This window comes from Pleurodeles waltl, chromosome 6 (genome assembly GCF_031143425.1).
Source record: "Pleurodeles waltl isolate 20211129_DDA chromosome 6, aPleWal1.hap1.20221129, whole genome shotgun sequence".
In the NCBI taxonomy this organism is placed as follows: Eukaryota; Metazoa; Chordata; class Amphibia; order Caudata; family Salamandridae; genus Pleurodeles; species Pleurodeles waltl.
In genome coordinates, this window is record NC_090445.1 from 298,312,512 (window position 1) to 298,322,355 (window position 9,844).

General features: G+C 43.2%; 1 protein-coding gene across 5 annotated transcripts in view; it reads right to left on the minus strand.

Moving 5' to 3' along the window:
• Positions 1-8,330, minus strand: part of LOC138299651 (myb-related transcription factor, partner of profilin-like) — a 170,764-nt gene extending 162,434 nt beyond the window's left edge. For 2 of the 5 annotated variants that reach the window (XM_069238107.1, XM_069238105.1), the window contains exon 1: positions 8,156-8,330. Coding sequence is in view for 3 of the 5 variants with exons in the window: in XM_069238106.1 (XP_069094207.1) it covers positions 8,156-8,167 (12 nt within the window). In the remaining 2 variants the exon portion in view is untranslated. The remainder of the gene's footprint in view (positions 1-8,155) is intronic. The other 3 variants (XM_069238106.1, XM_069238108.1, XM_069238104.1) reach the window with 2 other exon arrangements.
• Between the last annotated feature and the right edge of the window lie 1,514 nt (positions 8,331-9,844).

Consider the following 9,844-nt stretch of genomic DNA (forward strand, 5'->3'; position numbering starts at 1 on the left):
GAGTCCTGGTTCCAGGAAGTTGTGGCCCCGGAAGGTCCCTCCAACTTCTATACCCTGGAAAGTGCATGCAGGGTACCACCTCTGGAGCATTGTCCTGGTACCCTGTGGTGGCCCGCCTCCTTCGTTTTAGGGACCAGAATCATCATATCCAACAGGCCCGAGCCCACAGCCCATTTGGGGAGGACAATTCTAAGGTGTTATTGTATCTGAATTTTACTTTTCAGTTCAAACTCAAAGGGCTTCCTTTATGGCAGTGAAGAAGAAACTACACAAACTGGGCCTCTTGTCCTCCTTGATACACCCTGCTCACCTGCGGATCCAGCCTCAGGATAAAGTACATTTCTTTATGGATCAATCTGCAGTGTGGAACTGGACTGAATTCTACAATAAGAGCACGATGTGTCCGGAGTCCTCTGGGCCTAATTATTCATCGCACCCAAAGTGTCAGCGTTCCCAGAGGCTGGAGGCGACACCCCCCTCTATGACACAGGTGACTCTGGAACAATCGTGGGTGACTGAAATAGCTACCACCATGGGCTCTGATAGGAACTTTCTGCAGCCCACATCCCCTGAATGCCAATCCTTTGCCTCAGATTCTTACAACACCTGTCACTCCAGGATCAGTGGATGACTTGGTTTGATGTGGTCCTATGGGCGTATACTAACTATTTTGCCCTGTTTACATGCAACATTTACGGGACGGGTTGATCTGCGTACTGTTTGCTTTCTTTGGCCCTGTCTGAGGGACTCTGGGAGGGTGACAGGGTGTGGGGGCTTTGAGCATCACGTCCCTTCATGCTATTGTCTTTTTGAGAGCTGGGATCCCACCTCTCACTGGTGGCTCCTTCCCCATATAACTTTCTGCTATGGACTTAATTGGCCTCTAGTTGGTTCCTTTTCTGGACTTGTTTGTGGTATTGTTTGGACAGGATGGTTGTATGTCTCAGTCCTTGTGGCGTGGGGGAGAAATGTTTGATAACAGGTGTTGTAATTTGTGTGGGGGCTGTGTATTTGGTACAGTGAAGCATGCATGTTGGTGAGTTTGTTATTAGTGGGATCTCCTTGTGGCCCTTCATCTAAGTCTTCTTCTCCGCATGAGGACACAAATTAAACTAATTACATGGAATGTCCAGGGCCTAGCATCTCCTTATAAACATTATAATGTGCTGTCTTATTTGAAGTGTCAGGTCGCCCATATATCATTCCTTCAGGCGACCCACCTTACGGACTCTGAGGGCCTCATGCTCAGGGCACCTTTCCCTGGGTGCCCATATCTGGATTCGACCTGGAGTCCCCTTCTGCTTGAGCAGGGCGATTGTGGACCCTGAGGGCTGATACTTCCTCATTCTGTCTAGCCCGGATGGTAGGGACGTAACCCTTTTAAATACTTATGCCCCAAATGTGGATCAATCCTTGTTTCATATCGGCTTAGCACCCCTTACTGGAGAGTGGTGGGAGGTGATTTTAATTGTGTTGAAGATTTAGGCTGGGACAGGTCACAAGCGCCCCTACATGGTGCCCCCCGTGGGTAGGCTAGCAGTGGCAGATCGCTCGTGGTCTGGCAAATGGGACTTGATAGATTGCTGGCAGGTTCGCCACCCAGAATCGTATGTATACGCCTACCGTTCTGGATTACAGGATCTTGAGGTCCATCTGGACAGCATCTTTACATGTAGAACACTATGTTCAAGTGCCCGGGATGGAATACTTAGCACAAATATACTTAGATCTCGCTCCTGTGCTGGGCACATTCCAAAGGTCCTCCAGCAGAACTAATGTCCCTGTAGGGTGTTTTGTTCCAACTCTTTTAGACGACACAGCTTTTCAGGGCTTCCTGGGTGACAAAACATCTCAATACTGGAATGATATTGCCGAAGCGGCCTCGTCTGTGGGCAAGGAATGGGAAGCTAGTGTTATGGGGGTACTGTATTTTTTTTTTAGTAAGGTGAGAATGTGCTCACAGCTCCTCTCGCAAGAGGTGCAGGGAGCAATTCAGGATTTGGCACGGTGGAAAGGTGCTGGGCCTCAATAGATTTTAGATTTCTATGCAGCTTTTACAAAAGAACTTGTTCCTAGGCTGGTGACACTTTTTAAATGACTATCGACAGCGTGGCCAGCTTCCACCATCACTGAGAAAGGCTGTTGCTGTGTCACTGCCTAAAAAAGATGAGGATCCACCTTTTCTTGCCTCTTACCATCCCCTGGTCTATTCTTAAATCATTCAAATATCACAAAACAGTATTAAATAAAACACAGGAAAGAGTAAAAAAAAAAAAAAAAAAAATTTTTTAAGATATTTCATATGTTTAATTTGAAACCAAAACAAATAAAATCGGATAAGGCGAACCGTAGATATGAATTTTCAAAGAATAAATGTTTTTTAGCACATAGAAACAAAAAGCGCCTCGCTGGGTATCTGGTTGCACCCCAACCGGGGCAAAGTCAATGTTTGAGGCCGACCGTAATGGAGCCCTGATCGGCTACAGTAAGCAGGAAGCCTTGGTCTAAAGTTTATCTTCGGACTTAGACTTTTTCTTAAAGAATTTTCTCACCATAATGAAGTCGCAGATTGGATATGACCTCCTTGGAGCCCTTTTCGGATACGAGTCTCAGGAGGCCTCGGTGAAGAATTCTACCTTTGGGCTTAGTCAAATCCAAGCCGAAGTAGAAATTGGATCCGACGTTCCTGGAGCCCTCCTCAGATACACTGCATGGGAAGTCCCATTCAACTTTTTACGTTCGGACTTTGTCACTTTTTAGAGCTTCATTCTCTCAGCAAGCTGATTTCGAGTCGACGTCATCGGATTGCCTTTCCAGGAGCCCCCAGTGAAATCCTGGAAGTCTGGGGCTCCAGAACTTTTCAGTGGGACAAACCTGCAACTCAGACTGGATCGCGGTTGAGGTAAGGCGGCTTGACTCACGATGTCGGGACGGTCCCTTTATGGAGCTTTTCTCCAAAACGTTCTCCAAACTTCTTGATCTTCTTCCAGAAGGTCTTTGAAGGTGCTTTAGGAGTCCACAACTCACCCCAATGTTCCAGAAGTTCAGAGTTGCTCCTTGAGGGTTAAGACTCCAACTCCCAAAATGCACCTGGCTCAAACAACAAAATGACCACTAGACAGTGGTCAGCTGATCAGTTTCTTCAGGATTTGATGAAGGGGACGCTGGTTAGCTCTTTCTCACCTGCAGCAAACAGGGAGTCCCTTCTTGAAAACAGTTGGAGTAAGGCAAAGCCCTTTTTATAGTTAAGCCCAAGTGTGCAGCTGGTGCAGTCCTTCAGAGTGCAGTGTCCAGGTGCAGATCAGGGGTACAGCAGGGTAGTCCTCTTTCTTCTGACATTGTTACTTGTAGGGATCTAAGGTGTGGGTGCAGCTCTGCCAAATTTATCCTTGCTCCTGGGGTGGAAAGCGGGAGAGGGGGCAACTGTCCAACCACAGGCAGGGCATCACCCTCTTGAATGACCACTTCCTTGGAAGTGTGGCAAAAATCAATACTAGGGAGCAACATTCTTTAAAAATCCAAAATGGTAGAAACTTAATTTTGGAGGTTATGTCTGGCTAAGTCCACCCACTGGTGTGGTTAAAAATCCTTAACACACCCCTTTCTTACCCTCTCAATCTAATCAAGAGAGCACCTGGTTGTCTTGGTTTGCCGGAAACTGGGGAGGTCATGTGCTGCTCCAAATGTCCTTTCTTCCTTTGACGTCAAGTTTGGCTGCTCTCCCCTCATCCTGTTTTCACCATCTGCTAAGGCAGATCTCCTCCCCCAGGCACTGTCTTTGTCTTCAGCCCAAGCCACTTCACATCTCATTGAGGCAACCTGGCCAGGCTGCCAGAAGCTGGCCCATCAGGAAAAGGCACTACAGCGGTGACGTTAGCAACTTATAGGTAGAGTTCTAAAACTCTTTCCCTGAATTAGTTTATATTAAATACAACAATGTCAAATTGTTGGATTTATTACAACAATGAGTTTGATACCAAACTTGACAATTTAGCTCATTTTGGGACTTTATTAATTTTAAATAGTCTCCCAATTTTAGCCTATAGAGCCCATTACCTACAGTGAGGGAAAAATGAATTTGGATATTTTTCCTCACAAAGGTTTATAAAACACGTTTTATAAGGCCCCTGGTTATAGTTACATAGCACCCAGCCATAGGAGAACATAGGGCACACCTTAGAGGTGACATATGTAAAAATAAGGTAGTTTAAGACTTTAGAAATACTTTTAAAGCCAAAGTCGAATTTGTGTGAAACTTTAGCTTAAAAGGAGCTGGCAAGGCAGGGCTGCCTTTTAAATGCCACTGGGCACCTCAGCAGTGCACCTATGGATGCACTACCTATGGTGGGGTCCCTAAACCTACATGCCCTATCATATACTAGGGACTTATAGGTAGGTTGATACTGTCAATTATTCTTAGCCTAATTTGCATATTCACTTTACACAGAACACTGGCTGTGGGACTGGTTAGCAGTACTCAGGGCACAGGCAAGAGCCAGTAACCACCAGTATATGTCCAAAATGTTTGGAGGTGACCAGGGCAAAAAGGAAGACTTTTCTACACCTAGATTTAAAGTACTTTGTTCAGGGGGCCTAACTCATCCCTGTATCAGTCCCACACTCCACTGCGGTGAGGCTTAACTGACTTTGTTCTGGTGTGGCGCCATCAGATGGCGAGAGTTGGAGCTCTGTGCTTTTAACCACTATTTTTACATACATCTTTCAAAAAGCCTATCTCCAGTTCTACTTATTGGATTTATATCATTTTGGTGTCAGATAATGTATTAAATGTTATTGTAATTTTGTATATCAGTGTGGGATTTTTCTTGTGTTGCATTTTCACTTTATTATTGTTTGTGTGCTGCATAAATACTTCATACATTGCCTACAGTTTAAACCTTACTGCTTTGTGCCAAGTTACCAGAAGGTTAAGCACAGGTTAATTTGGGGTTTGCTTGTGTTTCACCCTGATAAGAATTGTGGCGGTTGATTGAGTAGGTTTTCATATAAAGTAATAACAATCCAACCTTAAATGTCTATCAATTTTAACATATGCTTTTCACAATAAATATGTCAGGCCTAGTGCAATAATCATAACTTTTCATAATAAACAGATTAGGCCTCTAGCTATCAATGGCTTGCCACATTAAACAACTAAGGCCTGCAGAATGGAGTGTAAACTTTGCCACAAGTAAAAAAGTGCAATACAAGCAGTCTTGTTACCGGAAGCACATACATTTCTCCCAGTCAAATCCCTTGCTTTGGAGAACCAACATGTGGGTGCAGTCTAAATCCCTTTCTCAGTAGGACTCTGACAGCTCTTTTATGTTCATCACTTAAGGCCAAGGGACATCTGCATTGTCAAGCCATACCTAAACATCCACGTGGATAAGTGTAGCAATGGGCTCTCAAACGCAAAACTGTACTTAACGCCTAAAGTTAATGGTTGCCCTCTTCCTGTATGTATTGCTGCCACAGAAAAACCAACACTGAAAAGTATATAGTTATTTAGGACACTTCAATAGCATTCGTGCTTGCTCAGGCAGCTGGATAAACAACATGATTATAATTGTGTGTGGGCAAGCGCTTTTTTGTGGAAGCTCAAACGTTCTGCCCAAGCAAAACATGTACTCCTGGCTACAAACATGTGGACAGAGCTAGAACCCCTCTCTTGAAAGTGCTTGTTAAAGCACTTTTGTAGGTTAATAACAATATCTTGCGACAAATGCACTATCAAGCCATACCTAAAAAATTATTGCACAACTGTAACATTGAGTCATATGGTAGCCCTGCTTGTTGGTCAGAGTCAATTAGGTGCCAATATGCTTGCCTATGAGGAACACTGCCTGTAACTATTGACGTGTCTAAATACATTGTAGCTTTGTGTGCATGCATATTTACTAAATGTTCATATGTTTGAATACCTGTAATAAGATGAGTCAGATATTAAAAAAGAGGGGTATTTAATGATCCTATTAACTTGTAGAGAGGTGGAGGAAGTTATAAGCAGGAGAAGGCTGAAATACTGCAATGGGTGGCTAAAAAAAAAAAAAAATCATCAGCCCTACCCTCTGAGTTGGTTAAAACTGAGAGCATGTGGCGTTAAGGCAAAAGCTGCTGACTTTGGACCCACTGAAATCCTGGCCCAACATCCTGCGAATGTGGGCAAATGGCAATCTACATGTGCCCAAGAAATTTAATGTGACCCTGTGTAATTATTCTGCTGTTTATGTAAAGCGATCCATTACCTTTGGGTAGTGTTTGCACTATGCTGAAATGCAAAAAAAAAAAAAAAAAACTAGACATTGTACACAAAATGCAAACAAACGCAAATGTGTTTATTCTGCTCAAGTGCCTTCGCAACATTATTTTTAGATCTGTGGTAACCCAAAACCTTTTGCTTCTACAAAAATGATATATATATAATATGCTTATATAAAGTGGCTTTCAGTCACCTCTTTTCATTAATTTGTTTGTTGCTGTGTTATTTAAATTTTGCTCACCTCCACTACAGCACATGGCAAAGGGGAGTGGGTCAGCCTATTTCAGCCACTGCTAACTTCACTGTCAGTGACTGCATTTTGCTCTTACAAAAGGAGCACATCTACACACAAAGTAGTTCCCTTCAGTGCCAGTGTTTTTATTTTACTTTATAACTACTTTAGTGTTGCCTTTGTGTTTAGAACCTGATTTGATAGCAGGACACTTTCTAACACCTCTTCATAGCATAGGACACATTCAAGCTTTATTAATTCCTGTCTCGCAATGTAAAATCCTTTTGGAGCTTCTTTTAATTATCTGATTGATACTATTTCAAAGTAAACTAGATTGTGTCCATTTCACTACATTCTTTATAAAATAATTCTCTTTTTAGAATGCACACAATGAAAGCTACAACTGTACTAATGTATGTGTTTTAATTCAGGGCTACGATTATATCTGGAAAACAATTTAGTATTTATGTCCTGCATGTATGTCTTTCTAATTTACTTTCAGTGTTCTTTGTATGTTATGCTTATATATTTAACTTTTATATTATTAACTGAATGTGTTCTGTGCCGTGTATCTATCTATATATCTATCTTCGGAACACTATCTACCTCTTTGCTTGTCTAACGGTCATGTATCTATCTACCTAACGTTTACCTGCCTGTCCTTCTATCGCTCTCGGCCTCTATCTTTGCAACTTCTATCATTGTAAATCTATCTTTGAAACTACAAGTCTATTGTTACAAGTCTATCATTCTATCTTTGCAAGTCTAGCATCTACCTACTCCGCTATGTATATATACAACTCTCTGTCTTTGTGAGTTTCTGTTTTTGCAAGGCTCTCTAGTTATCTGTGATTTTCAACCCTCTCCATCTATTTGTAATAAACATTGCATAAAAAAGCATTAGCAAGGGCTGGCAGCCAACACTAGATCGATTGCCTTTTTTTTACGTCAGGTGTTAGTATGACATTTTGATTTAACTGAAAGTATGTGTATAAGATAGATACTTATAGGGATTTTCAGCCAGGCTACATCCACACGTCTATTGATATATTATTCAAATTTTTGTTCAACCCACAGCCCTTTCAGCCATTGTCTAACTTCACCGGCTTGGGTTACATTATGCTTTCGTTTCATAAACAGCATATCCACACAAAAAGTAGTTCCCCTTATCGTCAGGGGACTACTAAGGGAATGTGTCCATTTTTGGACTAAAAAATACGTTTCCCTAGACGCGATGATTTTTCTATATTTAGGAGGGCCGGGTAACTCCTTAAAAATAATGTTTTGCAAAGATCATGACAGATAAAACAAGAATGACCAAAGTCAATAGGCTGTCACTTAACGCTACAACTAATGGCTTGTTTAAACGACAGTAACCGTTTCTGCACCTTTTGCCTTTCAGCTGCAACTGATTGTTAAGGTGATGCACTAAACTTGTGTGACTAGCGGGGTAACAAAAACCCTTCAAAATCTAACATCAGACGAGCTTGTGGTGAGGCCCTGCGCTACTGACCACATTCAAACACAGACACCTCCCCTTCGGATTGCAGATGGTGGGCACTAGAGGAGCCTGGAGATCTCATGCAGTCTGTCTTGTTTGTTGCCTGTCTTTCTCTACCAATTGCCTTTCCGCTACCCAGCAGCCCCACTCTCTGCCCTACCTCCTCAGACATGTTCCCGGATGTCTTCACGGCAGAGGCTGCTGTTTATAAAACTGAAGTCGGTATATGGATAGAGGTGTATTCAAAGAAGAACGTAAGGCGGGCAAGCAGCTTCTTTCTCCTGTTCTTCCCGCACGGCGACTGGTGAAACGGAAATGCGAAATATCCTTGCGGACACACAGCTTTTTACGACCCATGACACGGAAGTGCTGGCAAGTAGCGGCTCGTGTGAAAATGCTTTGCCTACACTGTTTCAAAGGACTGAGGAGAGGAAACGAAAAATTAGTTCCAAACACGAGATCACTATCAATGTATAATATGTTTTTAAAGCACCAGCGATCTAATGTTATCGGTGACGATAGAAAAGAAGTGAGGCATGGTCGCCAACTCTGCGGGATGCTTTTTTTCAGGAGTCGAAACATTTTCCAGGAGTGCAGATACAAGTGTGAATTTTCTGGTAGAATTAGGACTGGATGACAGTCCTTGTTTTACAGCAAGCGTCGATAAGGAAAACGGAACTTGTGGTTTTATTTTCTCCAATTCTATGTCAGGACCGAAGACTCCGATTGTGCTTCTGTTTCCATTCTTTCATTTTTCAGCAGGCAACCAGAACAAGCATTTGCAATGCAGCTGGTCTCGCGTTTGCTCATGTTAGAGCTGATAGCGTTGTAAACTCCTAACCCGACTTTTCTCCTATCGGCATAAGTGCATTTATGTACCTAACACGAGAAAGTGCAATTAACTGTGTAAAGCGCTCGACTTCTGCCAAGCGAAATCGCGCTAGGAAAATAGAGAAAAAGTAGTCCATGAGCCGGACAGAAAACAGCGAGCCTCGGATGTTTTCTGTACTTGGTCGATGCGCTCGAGGAAGGCTAGCCACCGGAAAAGGCATGACGTATGCATGCCTTTGACTAATGAAAGCAAGCAGATTTTAATAGGCAAGCCCACGAACCAATGAAAAACACTGACGTGACGTCGACAGGGCTCCGAATCCTTTTCTAATACCTAGAGCGTCTCACTGCGATACGCATACGCGAGCGCATGCGACGCAGGCTCGACCCTAAAAACAAAACAGAGACATCACTTCCTATGACACAGTACCACATGACCACCATAGAACCTAGCCCTATATAAACCCCTTAAGGAAATAACGCCTCCTCTTTCTTTGCTGCTTCGCAGTTAAGTGCCATTGTTTCTTTTCCTAGTTACAGTGATTGCAGAGCATGTGTGGTGGTACTGGCGTTTTTAAACATATCGCCTGGCCGCGCCGCATGTTCGGCTGCCTTTATCTTGTGCCATTGTTTGATTGATAATTGGCACACTTAAATCGGATGCTTCCGATTTGTTTGGCACCCACATCTCTTCATTTTGGTAACATTTATCCTCCCAGCAAGGGTTTTCCTTAACTCTTGCATAGTTTATTAGTGGGAGTGGGAGTGGGGAGAGCGAGGACAGTGCATTATGCTTGACGCACTGTCCTCTTTCTATTTTGGTGTTTTCCTGGCTCGTGCGCATTCACCATTGTTCCCTGTGGGCTCAGAACACGTGAGGGACGCATATATGCACCCTCTTCAAGGATTTCACTGGCTCTCTGTCCTACGCCCACTCGGCTGTGCTGTTGGGCTATAATAATTATAATTGGGCCCTGCCTTACTGAAATACCACTTTGTTGGTTGATTTTTTTTTTCT